The sequence below is a fragment of the Alosa sapidissima genome, chromosome 10 (genome assembly GCF_018492685.1).
Source record: "Alosa sapidissima isolate fAloSap1 chromosome 10, fAloSap1.pri, whole genome shotgun sequence".
Classification (NCBI taxonomy): Eukaryota; Metazoa; Chordata; class Actinopteri; order Clupeiformes; family Clupeidae; genus Alosa; species Alosa sapidissima.
In genome coordinates this window covers 31,450,741-31,467,011 of record NC_055966.1, presented here as the reverse complement: position 1 = coordinate 31,467,011, position 16,271 = coordinate 31,450,741, and the positions used below count along the sequence as shown (strand labels likewise).

The 16,271-nt window shown below is 40.2% G+C and overlaps 2 protein-coding genes and 1 long non-coding RNA gene across 7 annotated transcripts in view; 2 read left to right on the top strand and 1 right to left on the bottom strand.

Annotated features, from left to right (window-relative positions):
- The window catches only part of dpys (dihydropyrimidinase), a 16,602-nt gene extending 6,820 nt beyond the window's left edge, over positions 1-9,782 (top strand). Inside the window, exons 6-10 of the mRNA XM_042106167.1 lie at positions 872-1,013; positions 1,673-1,815; positions 7,715-7,922; positions 8,322-8,414; positions 8,958-9,782. Of these exons, the coding sequence (XP_041962101.1) occupies positions 872-1,013; positions 1,673-1,815; positions 7,715-7,922; positions 8,322-8,399 (571 nt within the window). The 3' untranslated portion in view covers positions 8,400-8,414; positions 8,958-9,782. The remainder of the gene's footprint in view (positions 1-871; positions 1,014-1,672; positions 1,816-7,714; positions 7,923-8,321; positions 8,415-8,957) is intronic.
- Positions 3,570-14,844, bottom strand: LOC121720206 (dendritic cell-specific transmembrane protein). 5 transcript variants are annotated; one of them, XM_042106176.1, is made up of 7 exons: positions 13,795-14,844; positions 12,938-13,267; positions 6,036-6,148; positions 5,076-5,213; positions 4,719-4,835; positions 4,345-4,421; positions 3,570-3,788 (listed from the first exon to the last, which is right to left on the bottom strand). In XM_042106176.1, exons 1-3 carry the CDS (start codon positions 14,842-14,844, stop codon positions 6,119-6,121), a joined length of 1,410 nt encoding a protein of 469 aa, XP_041962110.1. In that variant the 3' UTR covers positions 3,570-3,788; positions 4,345-4,421; positions 4,719-4,835; positions 5,076-5,213; positions 6,036-6,118. The 5 variants fall into 5 exon arrangements, with proteins under 5 accessions (XP_041962110.1, XP_041962111.1, XP_041962108.1 ...); XM_042106177.1 differs by lacking the exon at positions 4,345-4,421; XM_042106174.1 differs by lacking the exons at positions 3,570-3,788; positions 4,345-4,421; positions 4,719-4,835; positions 5,076-5,213 and adding an exon at positions 11,828-11,933 and having other exon boundaries at positions 6,061-6,148.
- LOC121720306 lies at positions 13,811-15,218 on the top strand. The gene is made up of 2 exons (XR_006034497.1): positions 13,811-13,914; positions 14,020-15,218. It is a non-coding gene; the product is annotated as an uncharacterized LOC121720306 (long non-coding RNA).
- Positions 15,219-16,271: the final 1,053 nt, after the last annotated feature.

The window sequence follows — 16,271 nt, the reverse complement described above, 5'->3', positions numbered from 1 at the left end:
TCTTTTCAGGACTTTTTTAGGAGAACTGTCAATTAATTAATACTTATTATACGGCTCTTCACAATGCAAGTAGAACGATCCATTGACTTGAATGGGATTTCCCAAAGTTCTACCGGTCATTATTTTCGTCTAAGGACGTCTAAAAAATGATCGCTGTCAATGGCAACGGATTTTCATTCAAAAGTGGAGGCAGACGGTTGATCAGCTGTGTTCTAAAGAGAGTTTGATTCAAGTTCAGCCTGTGTTGCAAACTATTTGGTTCTCAGCAAAAGCCACAACGAAACGGTAACAAATAAATGTAGAGACATATTGTGAAGCTTATTTTTCGTTTTGGTAAGCAACCGTATAATAAGCGGGATAATGTATACAACGCCAGTCATTATCAGGAAAATAAGTCCCTTCAGGGCGAAGTAAGACCCCTCCGCTGGTGCGTCGTGGTCCAGTTCGCCCTGTCGGGACTTATTTTCCCAATAATGACCGGCGTTCTATACATTATCCCTTACATGTGTGTTTACTTATGTAAGTGTCTATGCTGTATCTTTTTTTGTTAATATAAAATCTCATTATTTTCATTGTTGATATTTCATATTGTTGTCATTATTGATATTGTTATTATTATTTGTATTATAGTAATGCTTAATGTAGGCTTTCAACGTTATTTCAAACTGTTATTTTTAACTAATAATAATGTAGTGTTCATATACTGTTAGTCGCATCAGACAAAAACATCTGCTAAATATCATAAACATAAACATCTCTTAAGGGAGCTCACTAGTTGTTTAGCATTCGTTCACTAAGCACCTTGGCTAACGTAATATTTTATCAATATGAACACAGATCCTTAATTAATTCATAACTCTTCTTCCGACAGTGATGATTTGAGTGTAACTGGCACAGACAACTGTACATTCTCCCTCTGCCAGAAGGCTCTTGGAAAAGACGATTTCACCAAAATCCCCAATGGGGTGAACGGTGTGGAAGACAGGATGTCGGTCATTTGGGAAAAAGGAGTGGTCAGTGTTTCTTTGATTATGCTTATGGCTGCTTTGGCTGTCTGCCTGATTGATGCACTTGTGACAGGGAAAAATGGACAAAATCAAGAGTTCTTATTAGCTAGTGTGAAGATTTCACCAGCAGATCTTTGTTCCCTGTACAGAATGCTGGCTGTGTTTGTTTGTTTTTTTAAATAATGCAATGATCTATAGAATTGTATCATGCTTCATGCCAACCTGTAATTTTATAATTTTATACTAGTTATACTATGCTTTACACTACTCTAGAGAACATCTCCTCTCATAGCATCACTTACAACAAGTCTTGCTGATCCTAGCACTCACCAGCCGTCTTAAACTGACACGTAACTGTTAAAAACAGCACTCACTGATGCACTTATTTTTACTGTACTCTAATGTTTTTTAAATTGTCCTAAAATTGTTGAGAATTGCTCAAAAACTTAAACTGTTTTCCATGTTGTTAGTCGCTTTGGCTAAAAAAAGCGTTAGCCAAATGTAATGTAATGTAATGTAATGTAATGTACTCTACTCTGCACTAGTGAAATGCATGATCTGTGTATCTAGGCTGTCTCACAGAGAGTCACTCTGTCCTTTAGACCACTAGTTCAAGGTGCACTGACAGACTGAACTTTTTTTTTCTTTCTGTTTACTTTCCTCAGCATAGTGGGAAAATGGATGAAAATCGATTTGTGGCTGTTACCAGTACGAACGCTGCAAAAATATTCAACCTTTACCCTCAAAAAGGGCGAATTGCCCCCGGTTCAGATGCAGACCTAGTCATATGGGACCCAAAGGCCACCAGGTAACAGACTATATTCCACAAAGTGCATAGTTTCCTTGGTATAACACTTGAGACTTTATACGGTGGGAGAATGATATTGATATGATTGATTGAATAACATTGAACTAGTGCTAGCATAAGAACATTTCAACCTATTTTTGACATGGCATTTTGACTTCATTGTTGACATTTCCACTTTATTCTTGACATTTTTATTTTTTTCTCCATTTCTTATTTCGCTCTTAATGGTGCTGTAATACTCAATCATTCCTCCTCCCCTGTTCGGGTCCTGTTTTCACTGTCGAAATTATTATTATGCCGATAATAACCGGCGTACAACGCATCATCCCTTGTTTAAAACATATTTATTAATGAAAACTAACCACGCCATGATTACCTTAATAACTAACCATTTTTATGTTTGCTAATTTCACGGTGGTTGTAAAAAATGACAATAATAGAACTCACTTCAGTTATAGCAACACATATTTTATAGAAGGACAAATCTAAAGGCAAAAGGTACACTCTCTCAGAACAGAACACATCAAATATGACATGATGACACATCATCCGGTTTTAAAATGCAGTGGGAGCATACTGTTCCCATATGACGTTGTCAGAGGCTTGTGGCAGGCTCACAGACTTCAACTCTGGGTCATGTGGTGATGTCATGCATCGGTGAACTGATAGGAATAATCCTAACAATCCGGCGCTCTATTTTTAACAATCTTCAGTCTTACGCACTGTACACTAGGTAGTATTCTAATCTTTTACTGTACAGTCATGCCCTCTCATTTTCTCACAGATATGGATGTTTAACACAAATATTGTCCAAGTGAAGGGATGGATATGTGCATGATCTATCTGGGTTACGACACACACACACACACACACACACACACACAGATATTGGTCCAAGTTAAGGGGTGGATATGTGCATGATCTGGGTTACGACACACACACTCACACACACACACACACACACACACACACACACGCACACACAAACACACACACACACACACACACACACACACACACACACACACACACACACACACACTACACAGTCTGTGGTGTTACATAGCCAATATAGCCTGCCTGAGTGAGTGAATGAGTAAGTGAGTGGGGGGGATTATGGGAACTGCACTAGTGAGTGACTTTAAGCCTGAAGAAGACCCTCAAAGGTTGAAACGCTGCTCAAATAAAGTTGTCTGGGAGCTTTTAAAACAGTGTGCAGGCCTCTATCCTCCTCTCACTACTGCACTAGTGAGTACCATGGTTGTTATATAACCCCAGAGCACCACCACTCCCTCTGCTGCTGCTGCTGCGGCTGCTGAATCAGGGCTGAAGGCCTCCAGGGGCAGTGAGCTCCGCTGTGGCCCGTGACGTGGCCTGCACACGGGGCGCAGCCAGCTCAGACACCACTGCATCCAACGGCAGTAGGAACCCAGCGCTCATATCTTTCTGTTTGTAAGTAAACAAGGAGTGGATAAAAAGACTAACTCGAGCAGCTGCAGAAAGACAGTGAGTTGAATGATTGTTATCTGCAGAGAAGTGATGTTGACTCATCTTACACCTAAACCGTTGCCTTGTTCATCGGTTCAGCGATTTAACCACAAACTGTGATTTGGCAGGTTGGTCAGAATAGCATTGCAGTAGTCAAGTCTAAGTTGTATGTGCACTTTATAAGACCAGACCATAAGTTAAGTAGGCTAAATTTGCTTTTTTAGTTTGTTTCATTCATGACATTTATACAAAAAAAAAACGTCAGAAAAGATTTTAAGAATTTAATGTAGAAAGAAATTATGCAAATTAGAATGAAGTTAGTAGAGAAGAGTTTAATAATCCTTGACATAGCCACTGGTGGTAGGCGCTGGTTGATGTTAATTGGTGGTTAACGTGAAATCCTTGGCATAGCCACTGGTAGGTGCTGGTTGATGTTAATTGGTGGTTAATGTGAGGAAGGCAGGGATGTTACCCAAGACAGAAGACTGAAAGCAGCAAAAATAATTTATGTTAGTTCAGTATTTTTAAAAGTGTGAACAGGCGTTAAAATAAAGATAAAATCATAATGTACATTATTTGAGTGTACATGGAGCATCAAATTAGTAAGTGGAACTGTACAAAGTGGTTCGGCAAAAGTTCATTTTCACAAACCATTCCCTAAGTGTCCAGTACCCTACTGATTTGCCCAGCAGAATGTGTAGGCTACATTTTGTTTGCACGTTTTTCTCCAAATTATAGATTTTATCTAATTATAGTCTTATCTAAAGTCAGTACATCCATGTTGCTTAGCACTGACATCAGTGCAGCCATTGGTTGTGTTGAAGAGCATTGCTAACTGTACACCTGTCTGTCGTAATATAAAGCCCACACAACATTTTTTTTTCTAAATATTGGAATGCATCCTGAGGTAGGCAATGATGAGTCCTGGGGTGTGGTTAGTATACTGTATGCTTAACAGGCTTAAACTAAAAAGCATAACCGTACTTAATCTGTCCATATCAGGACCAACCTCTGCTAAGCAAACTATCTTGAGTTACTCACTCTGTTCCATGTTCATTTTCTCTCCTAGTTCGGTAGAGTGGTTGTATACTCATCTCGACTTTCCTTCAGGCCAGGTGCTGGACAAAGTGAGCACATAACAAAAACAGGGAATGTCCACACACCAGATTTTAGCTCCCAAATCCGTCTGGGTCTTCTTCAGGCCACGCCGGTGTGCAGACATCCCCTCTTTTTCTCTGCCGCACACACGTTGCCACAGCAGGTGTGCATAAACAAGTGCAAATGCATGAGTGTCTACTCTGGATGTAGATTTGTAATTTCGGAGTAATTTGCTGTTAAACTCAAGGAAAGACATAAGACAAGTTATAAGACACACACAGGTTAAATAGCTGATGTGTCAGTTGGTTTGGATGTACCTCTTTGAATGACAGTTGAAGGCATTCCATCATTTCATCAACTCAGAGGGAAATTCACTGGTTTGGATGGGAATTTCTTTTTCCACAGACACCGCTTTCATCTCCTCTGATTTGACCCTGAATAAGAATGCAGATATTTCAAACTAATAGTAACTAAAGGTTTTGCATAAAAATAACAAGTTCAGGTGTGCCCACAGATTAAACAGATAAAACAGATTATTTAGGAAAGCCAGGCTTTGCATTTCTTTTTTCTTATTTTTAGTTTTCTATTAGTTCCAGAAAGTTTGTGAGGCTTATCGTTGAAATGGTAGACTATTCTCATTCTTAAAGTTAGTGTCACATTCTCCCAGGGATTACCATAACTCAAGTGTTGTTTCTTCCCTGAAGTTTGGTCCCTTGTCCATGGAGTCGTCTGCCGCAGAAACAGAAGCATTTTCTTTGTCATCTGGCAATTTAGGTCTCCTGTTCCCATTAAGCCTTCCGTCATTCACTTGTCTGTGTGCAAAGTTTGAAAATGAACAGTTTTACCAAAAAACATACATTATACTAAATGTATATTACTTAAAATATAAAGCACTAAATATCTATTCCATGAAATGGTCTAATCTGTTTGTTCTCTATCGGTCAGCCTCAATTCATTACATTACATTACATTTGGCTGACGCATTTTTAGCCAAAGAGACTTACAACATGGTAAACAGTTTAAGTTTTAGAGCAATTCTCAACAATTTTAGGACAATTTAAAAAGCATTAGAGTACAGTAAGAATAAGTGCATCAGTGATTCAGGAACGTTGGGAATTTGTGCTGCTTTGTATAACTTTGTATAACTGCTTAATAACAAAAGAGAAAAAGTTCACACTTTGCATGTAAAGATGTTCTTCAGCATTTTTTTCTGCACTTCTGCGCATGTGCAATAAGATGTGTGGTATGCAAAGTGGGGGCTTTTTCTCCTTTCTAAACATTGATAAGTTTGACCTAGCACTCTTGGAAACAAATAAAGAGACTAAGTGAAGCCTTTTTTTTATTGTAAACAAAAACAGAAGACACATGAAAAGCCTATGAAAACACACACTTATACAGTCCAATGGAATGGAAACATCTCTTCAGTCATGAAAACGTGTTTTGGCTTGACCTCACCTGTGGTAATTACCACTGCAGCCAGTGCTTTCTCAATGTTACAGTTTTTAAAGGAACAGTGTGTGAGTGTAAAGTCAAACGTCTGTTTTAATGCGTTTTAAATGCTATCACTCTTTTATCAAGAATACCTCAATTGAAAAGACATACTGTAGGTGTGCATTCATTCAGAATAAACTCACCTGCGGTGCTTTGTTGTCTTCATCGTAGGAGTTAAGCAATAAGGCTTAATGCTGCCGTATTCTGGTGTTTTGAGCGTCAGGTGTTAGTAGTTCTGACAGCAGACTTGGCTGGACTGTAAATCAAACAAAAACCATCAAACCGGGTCTGAGATCAGAATTTCAGGAGTCAGAGCTCTGAACAGTTTGTTTATTTACTGTACATATCTTGAGAGTGTTGGCTGGGCTGCCACAGAGGCGGGGATATCATTGTGTGTGTGCCACCTAGGCGGGGATATCACTGTGTGTGTGCAGCAGGTTGATTGAGATAGCATAGGCATCGGCTGGACTGATAAAATCATCAAACCGTCAGGGTCTGAATCCAGATTCTTCTCTGTTAGAAATCTTTGACAAATCACTTCTACTGTTTTCACTAATGACATACCAGAGGGGGGACAAACAGAACTGAATTTGCACAAATTGGAGAAGAAAGGAAGGGTCTCAGTGCCTCAGGATGCTCTCTTGGGTTGAGTTGGGAGAAATGTCTCGTTGACCCCTTTTGTGGTCATTAGCCCTGGAGTGTAGATACTCTGCGTTGCATTTGATGAGGCTGGTAGTGAGTCCAGTCATGGCAAGGAGCAGTTAATAGGCCACCCTCCCACCCTCTTCCTAATGACTGTATGTGGAATCAAAGGCACTCCTGTCATTACAGAATTATGCAATGGATTTTTTTTTTTTGATTCTTGGAGCCTGGAGAGCTTTAGAGGAAAATAAGCTTCTCCCTTCACCAATTCAACAAGACCTGAAGGCTAGTTATAATGTGGATTGAAGTCTTATACAGTATAAGATTGCTCAAGACTATTTGAGATTGACAATTACCTATGCCAGTAATTCTTTTTTTTTTTTTTTTAAACCTTTATTTTACCAGGAAGGTCCCATTGAGACACAATGTCTCTTCTGCCAGGGAGTCCTGGTCGAGATGGCAGCAATTCTTTTTTTTAAAGATACACTAACTCTGCTTATTTGCCATCTAACCTAGAGATAGATAAAAGGATACATTGCCCTCCTGTTCTTTTAGCAATAACCCAGTCTGACACCGTTAGCCTAGCATAATTCACTGGAAGTGGCTAGCCGAGGATAGACTACAAATTTCCCAAAAAGTCAGCATGTTCCTTTAAGTAAAGCCCAAGTAGCCCTTTAGTAAAACATATCTTTTCATTCTACAAGCATATAGCACCATACACATTTTATAGACTTTATTTTTTGCTGAAGAGCTTATCTCACAGATGTAATTCGCCCATTTGTTCCATCTCTGCATTTTGTTAATGAAAATCTAAAATGGATTCCTGTCATTTCAGTATCAACCTATAATTTGTATGTATTATGCTTCCTCAGAGGCAGGCATATTCTGCTCACAGACAGAGTGTTGGTGCAGCAATTTGTCTGTTTGTTTGTTTTTTATTCATATTACTGTGCTGATCTAGCATGTATGGAAAAGGCTTCAACACACACATAAACAAAAACTTGTTCTTTGTCAGTTCCATTTGTTCGACAGGTTTGCATTGTGATCGCCTGCCTTTTAGACGGGACCTGGCTTTAGAGAGACATTGATTCATTATTGTTTTGTTGTTTGTTGTGAGAAAAAAAAAGAATTGTTGTTGCTATGATCTTTGTTTACTCAAGCCCAGCCTTTTGCCCTCCAGGACTATTTCTGCCAAGACCCACCACCAGGCTGTGGACTACAACATATTTGAGGGCATGGTGTGTCATGGTGTTCCCGTGGTGACCATCTCCAGAGGGAAGGTGGTGTATGAGAATGGGAAGGTGCTGGCCAGTCCAGGAGAGGGTCGCTTCATACCCCGAAAACCCTTCGCCGAGTTTGTGTACAAGAGGGTGAATCAGAGAGAGGAGGTCAGTGGCTACGATCAGTTGGTTACCTTGTAACTAATGGAAATCCAATGGCATGCCGCCATGTGAAGACCATTTTATAATCATACTATTTGACACTTTTTGCCTAAAGGGACTTACAAAACATAAAACAAGTGCAACAGAGTGCCTTGTCTCTTTCACACCCTCCACAAAAGAGCACTTTTGTTGAAGTCAGTATCAGCATAAGACTCTATAGTAGCACTCTGTGCTTTTAGATTATTGCAATAACAATGAAAAACATCTGTCCTCTGTGCCAGGTGCAATATACAACACTGGCACTTTTCCAATGTAAAGATTTATGGTGCTTAATATCAGCTAAATGATTCGTTATGTTATGTTAATGCTATGTCAATAATGGGTTCATTTGAACTGTCTCCTCAGGTGGGAACTCCTCTTGCAGTGAGCAGGGAGCCTTATTGCGGAGAAGTCATATCTTTAGCACATAACGGCAAACCCTGAAGACAAAACTCACAGGTAAAGTCCTAGATGAAGTGTCTTGCACACTCCCCAACACAAAAGAGTAACTTTTCATCAGTCAAGTCTGGGCCCATGTCCAAGTTGTCTCCCAGTCATGATGAGCATTGGCTGATATCAGAGATGACAAGTCTTGTCTCTCTTTTTTTATCAAGTACTTCAGCTCTTTCATAGAGTTGAACGTCCTGGCTCTCATCCTGGCATGCTAGCGTTTAACAGAGCTGTCACCCCGTCCTCATCCTGGCATGCTAGCGTTTAACAGAGCTGTCACCTTCAGTTTGAGATGCTCTGGTGTGCTATGTCTTTTTCTGTGAAAGTTTTGAACATTGTGACTATGATAGAAACATAGAGGCAATGTTGTGTTTTTAAAGAAGGAAGTAAACTGGGGTTGTTTTAAAGGACAAGATGTGTGATGCATTGTGTGGCTAATTATAAATAGTCCATGACAGATTTCCCAGTCCAGTTATTTTGAAAGCTGGCTCTTAATTTTGAGCCATCATCAAATTTTGGTAACTGGATAAGTTGTTTTACTGTCCATTTCAGGTCAAAAGGATTGAAAGGGTGAGCACAGGGAGAGCAAAAGAAAGGATTGCTCCTCACTTGAAAATATTTTCTTCAACTTTCAACCAAAGGAAACACACTTATTATTCACATGTATTCTTCAGAGCTGACGGCATAGAGTGTATAACAAAGTAATTCCAACCTACCATCATAAGGAAAACATACAGAATATATATTTCATGTGTGAAAATGTACAGTATATTGATGTGGTTAGGCAGACTTATTTTGCCTTTTTCTAAAATACAAAGATTTGCTCTGTCATGTCTAACGTTTCCAGCAAACAAATGAAAGCTTTGCTACAATAACTAGCAGGGTCTCCATAGTTTTCCCCCTACAGTGGGGCTGGCTGGTGGCTGCAGGCCACACTCAGGGTGTCCTTTGGTTAATGTGAGAGACAAGTCCCTCACTGGAACACCATTACTCAAATCCTCCTTATCTCTGTAGGTCGTCCTCGCCGGATATAGGCTTTAGTTTCTTATCTACCGCACATTCACATTCAAATTAGCATTAAAAAAATCCCTTCCTGCCACCTCAGCTACAGCTGTTTGTGCCCCTCTCCTCGTCTTGACTGGAAATGGGGTCAGTCAGCATCAGCATGTTTATATAGTCTAATCTGTTAGGATGGGTTGGCATCAGCCTCCTCCAATGACAATTTCTTTCGACAAGAAATTACTTCTAAGGAGTGTTACGCAGCAAGAATACAAGGCATTTTCAACGGGCAATTTGGACAAAAATTGTGCAGTCTTGGATATTTTTTTCCTGGCACAGGACATTTTGAAAACTGAAATAAATATAAGTGCTTATCGATTAGTCTCGTGTGAATTATCTTGTCCATGAAAATATTGCATCCTGCTCTTCATGTGCCTACATGGCAATATTGTGCATTCTGCTGAAGTTTATTTAAATGAAACATTGAGAGGTACGCTGCCATATGGAATTAGCGAATGACTTAGTCATCATACATTTTGCAGTGTAAGGTTATAAGAAAACGAGGAGTGCTTTTCATGGGAAACACTGACTGGGAAAACGATGCAATGTCTAGCTATGCACACTGTGATTAACATTAGAAAAATGAGGACTGCTCTTCATGGCAGACTGCAAATAGTTTAATGTCTAGCTGAGGACACTGAATTAGATTTTATAATGATGCAAAGAATGATCCACATACACACTTACATACAGTATTATAACATAAATACAAATGAACGTGCAATAATATACTAATATAATAATATACATAAACAATAATATGTGAAATTGTCAGTTAAAATCTGCTCTGGGAAAAATTAAAGAGACCACTGCACATTTTTCTGATGTCATCCTACGGTTGCTGAATGACTTTCGAATGAGTTAATGGTCATATTCAAATTGTTGTATATAACAGTTGTTCATTCTTTGTCAACATAAACATTACATTCGTGAGGTAGAAATATTTTATTGGAAAGCTTAATGAAAGTATTACAAAATGTTTTACACATACACATTATGGATACAGTATGTGCTGAGTCTCAGTCAGAGAGACTATATTAAGTAAGTTGCAATCACTAGGTAACTCAACTCCTAACTCCTAACTGGTGAAACTGAAAATGGTGTAGCCATTAACCAGCCAAGTGTTTCATAATCGTGCAGAGATGTGTTTGTCAAAGAGAGAGAGGGAGAGAGAGAGGGGGGGGGAGAATTAGCATTAAAAACCCAGGAACTGAACCCAGAAAGAGTGCCCTGTGCCATACACAACACACTCAGACCAATAGCGCTTCCAAACCACACATTTGTGTCAATAAAATCATCAAACAAGCAAAAGAAGACTATTTTGAGCATTGGAGAAACCAAACTACTAGCCAAAGTAGAATGCAATTCTATGAAACCCTAAAATGAGATTACAAATTGGCAGAGTATCTCATTTCTGTCAGAAATGGCATTATATATATATATATATATATATATATATATATATATATATATATATATATATATATATATATAATGCCATATATATACAGTATATATATATATATATATATATATATATATATATATATATATATATATATATATATATATATATACTGTACACAGCAGAGGCAAATCCTGACCAAGTACAGGCTCAGTGACCACCCCCTTGCAGTGGGAACAGGTAGAGAGAAAAACCTGGCTGCCAAAAGAGGAGAGAACACGTGGTCAATGCCAGACAGGAAAGGTTGAGACGGAGGAGGACTTTCTTCTTCACTGTGAAAAGTATAGAGAATTACAACAAAAAAAAACTTTTCCTGTAAATTTAAAACAATCCCCTCAGGTGCTATCCTCTCAGGGGAGGGACCTTCAGCTGCCTTGGCAGAAACATATATCTCACTATGCCATAACCTGAGTGACACTTCGAGTTGAGATACACATCAATAAAAGCCATTGACGTGACATCAGTACAGAATCAGGGTAGGTTTAGGGGTTCATGAAATCATGAAAAGGGCACATGGAGAGGCCAAATTCATACATCTGAGAGATCAGAGAACACACCACTGTTGCAAACAGCTGCTTCTACAGTATAGCTGCAACAGTCCACATCCATTTACCATTCAATAGGCTTTTCTCAGCAAGAAATGTGCAGCTTTAAAATGAAGGGTCATTTTGTAGGGGGTTTTTTGAGTCCATTATTGATCCATCATCAAGTAAATATAGTTTTCATATTCATTCATCACTAAGCTTCTGCTTTTGAACTTCACGTTTTCTGTAATTTCACAAGGCACTTTTCAACCTCCCACAATTTGCAACATTCAACCAGGAATGCTTCCTTGGCTATACTATCTGTTCAAAATTGTTGCAATCTAATGTAGAAGCAGAACGTACTGTACACTGACCATGCACTCCACTTGGCACTAATCATGTCTGATGAAGACTGGGTCAGGCTAGAGGTTCAAAACTGTTCTGCTGTTGTCCAAATATGATCGGACACCAAAACTGAGCCTGAGAAAAGCAGGAAGAAGAAAGAGGAAGTGAGCCGGGGAATATGGCGGAAGCATTAGCAGTCAACTAGAGCAGGGGTTCTCAAACTGGGGGTCGGGGACCCCAGGGAGGTTGCCAAAAATATTGGAGGGGTCGCGAAATGATTTGCAGTGTGGATTAAAGACATTTTTGTAAAGGTTTTTAGTCAAAGGCTGCCATTGACATAATGCCTTTGATGTTGACATAGCCTACCTATGAGAGAAGACATTTTCTGCCTCTGCTTCCAATGCCCATCTCGCAACATTTCAAAACCAAATTCCGCCGGTTAGAGAGAAGGGGGTCGCAAAACTTGGCACATGTTTTTTTGGGGGGTCGCCAGACAAAAAGTTTAAGAACCACTGAACTAGAGGAATGGGTTAAAGAAGAAAGCCGGCAATTTTAAACATAGATATCCATTTCTCAAGGTCACGAGTACTACGCTCTGGGGGGATGAGCGTGGGGCTCATGAACATGCCCCCAGAGTGTAGCATTGTGGCTGCCTGGAAACTGTTGGCTGCAGCAACTCAAGCTAGGTAAAACCAATTGGTTTAGGGTTTTTTTTTCGTACCGACAGTATTCAGTGACCTTGAGAAATGGAAATATATGTTTAAAATCGCCGGCTTTCTCCATTAATATGGTGAAACTGTTATATTACAAAACACAACATTTACATGTACTTGTATTCATTTGGCAGATTATTTTATCCCAGGCGACTTGAATAAAAGCGTAAGTGACTAGGGAAAAAAAATAAGCTACAGCTACAGCAATAGAATACCATTTAAGATACAACACCATTGATTACAGTACTGATTCACAAAGGAATGTTTCTGTGTGTTCAAATACACAGATGTTTTAGAAACTCACCTGGCTGGTAAACTGGTATAAAAAAATATATTTGCAATATTCTTCAAATAATGTCTGTACTTAATGCCTTCAAGTTAAAAAAACAAAAAAAAACTGACTGAAAAGCAGACACAGAAACAAACCTGCTTGACCAGCGTCGCCAGCTCTTCTTTCAGCATGTCCAACTTCGTCTTGGATCTCTTCCTCAGGATCTTCTCGTGCAGGTGCTGGGCTCGCGCCTCTGCATGCTCCGAGAAGAAGTGCTCGGACACGAACAGCCGGAGTTGGGTGAGTTTGGCTGAGAGGAGACTGAGGCCCACCAGCAGGGTGAGAATAATGACCAGGGGTGCGGTGGAGTACACCAGCAGCTTGGGCTCTGGCAGACACTTCTTCTCAAAGAGGGAGATGCTGTAAGAGTAGTCATGCCTGCTTCTGTCCACAGGGATTGGGATCCCGATGACAGCCTTGTCCTCCTGGGAGACAGAGACATGCCATGTCATCATTGTGAAAGAATTATGGCTACTCTTGACTCAGATGCAAAGCCCATACATTTATACAGCTCTGTGATTTGAGTCCTCGGATTCTAGCATGAACTTCCATCATCTTTTTATTGTTAAAATAAATAAATAATAATTAAAACAAACAAAAAAAAAATATATATATATATATATATATATATATTTTGTATATAAGTTTTGGCTACATCAGCATCAAGCTAGAATAGCTTTAAGGACACTGAGGATTCATGTGTTTCTGCCTATATGGAACACTTGTGAGTGCAGTGGCCAGAATGGCTCAGGTATGCCTGTTAACACCTTAGGAATCTCCTGTCACAGACAGAAAAAAGTGGTATCTTCACAATTAAGTAGCTCTATGATCTGCTCAATGTGTTGACAAAGTTGGTATTGCAATAAGAATCCACTTTATCCTTTCTTAACTTGAATTCCTCCAGTGGTCAAAAACTTGCGGCTACATTCATGTCTTTCTCTCCTGCACTTACCTTTAGATGCATGATCACAGGGACCTGAAACGGTTCCAGTTCCTCTAGTCGTGTGCGAAGCACTCCTATGATCCAATACACCAGCGCATCGATGCCAATGAAGAACAGCCAGATAAGCAGGTTAGTCAAGACCGGCATGGCAAATTTCAACATGGCCTTTCCCTCCTTTGCAGAAGGACGGGAAGACGGAATGACAACGTAGCGCTTTTTCTCTTTCTCCGTCAGCGGGAAAATGGAGGGCCTGCCCCGGGCCCTCTGCTGCTCGTCGTACCGCAGCAGGGCGTTGGTGATGAAGATGTTCTGAAACCTCCTGTCCGTGCGGTACTTCTTCACGTAGCGGAAGGTGAGGAACACGAGCAAAAGGATGCCCAGCCCTGGGAAACACTTCTGGGCAACAGAAGAGGCCGTGCTCATGGTGGCCAGGGCAGACATGGCCGTATGGTTCAGCACCTGCTTGGCCTCAGACACCTTTTGCTGGAACTCCACCGAGTCGACCGAGGCCTTCAGCTTGAACTCTGACTTGCTGTCCACAACGCCAAAGTCTGTGAAGTGCTTGAGCTGCCCCCCGACCCATTTCAGCATCTGCACATAGTTGCTGAGCGGAGCCAGGTCCACTAGGACTTTCTTGGCCTCCAGGTTGCAGAGCAAACTTTTGGCCAGGCCCCGGAGGTTCTCCAGTGTGTTCTGAACGTTCCACAAGATCACTAAACTTGTTCCGGCGGCGATAAGTACATTCCGCGTCTGCTTCAGGCCGCAGGAGATGAGGACCAGCACGGCAAAGCAGCGGACGCAATGCGATGAGGACAAGGCTACGGTAGAACCAATGGCAAAAGCAACCGCCACCCCAGCGGAAACCACGACCTCGTACTTCAGAGAGTAGCGCAGGCCAAGGAAGAGCAGGCATGACAGGAAGATGCTCAAGGCGAGACAGGCGACAGAGAGAAGCAGCTTGTCCCTCCGGCTGTCGGGCGAGTCAGCTGTGAAGAGCTGAACTGCACCACACCAGACCTGACGCAAGGTCCCCTTCAGCTGAGCTCCAGCGATCCTCATTGTCAGTGTCTACAGTACAAACACATTTAAGTGAGAGATTAAAAAATGGCCCCAAAGTCCTTTTTTTGGGGACATACTTTTGTGATTTACATTTTAAAATAGATTGTAGGCTACTGATTATTGAATGAAAGAAGAAATGAAGGGAAAGAAAGAGATTAAAAAGATACTTGGTTATAGTTTTACTCAACTTCCTGGTTTTGAAGCTGAATAGAAATAATCAGTCATAAAGAACCTTAATTCCTCAGTAAACCCTGAATCTTACAATCAATCTTGGTGGTAGATTTTGAATAGTAGTCTGAATGGCAGCTCAATTCAGTCAACATATGTATGTTTAAATTGTACTCTGTACTTAATAAAGAAAAAGTTAACTGTGATTTATGTCTGTCAAACGCAAAACAAAGGTTTAAAAGAAGCAGAAACCATGTTTTACCTGATGGTGCTCTTGACTTTGTGTCCAAATGCAGTAAGGAGAAGTGCTGTGTTGCTCTTCTGCGTCTCAGACAAACCACGCTTACTCATCACAGGCATGAGTTATGTCGCAAATTTAAAACCACACCACAGAATTATGCATTCACGTGCAGTGCGTGAGAAGTCTCAGAGCAATGAAACTCAAGAGGATAAAGAGCATGTTACGTGAGAGAGTCAGGGTGATCCAACTTGTCATTTAACATGGGTTCTAGGCAGCATTGAGGTTTGTACCAAAGGTATAGCCTAAGGTATAGAATACTAAAGTGTCGTCAAAGTAGAGTAGTATAGGCTCCCTCATTTGTACTCTAAGGAAGTAGTGTGTTGATCATGGGGTACTTGTTCCTTCTTGTTTTTCTTCATGTGTTGTCCTCTTTTGTTTTATGAGAGACTGCTATAGTTCTGAGAACTTTCTTAATGAAATGATATGCTTTAGTGATCTGCTCATGCCCTAAGCAAAATAATGAAATATATCATGTATACTAAATAATGTCATATCTATTTTTGACACTATCAGTGGACACAGTTGTTTTTGAGAGTCAGTAACTGTAATGTACGGTAACATACTGTACAATAACAGAATCTTCAGCACATCAAAGATCTACATTCCGATGATAAGCCCTACAGAAGTCCAACTTGAAACATGTTTTTGAGAGGAGCCACTCTCAACTGTGAAGTGGTATATTTCATCTTGGGTGTGAGCTGGGAATATAGTTCTGTTGTTCCTCTCAGTGGTGATGTTTAGGGTGTGGATAGATTAGAAAACACACTTTTCTGATTACATGTTCATTGCAGTGAAAACTTTACTGTGGGGGTTCATCGTCACACTTACAATGGTGCTTAATGCACTGGACTGAATTTACTTAATTTAATTATATGGCAGTGTGACCATCCTGAGTTAAAGGTCTACTGTGAGAAAATTTCTCCCATCCGCCGATGAGATTGTATATCACATCCAACTT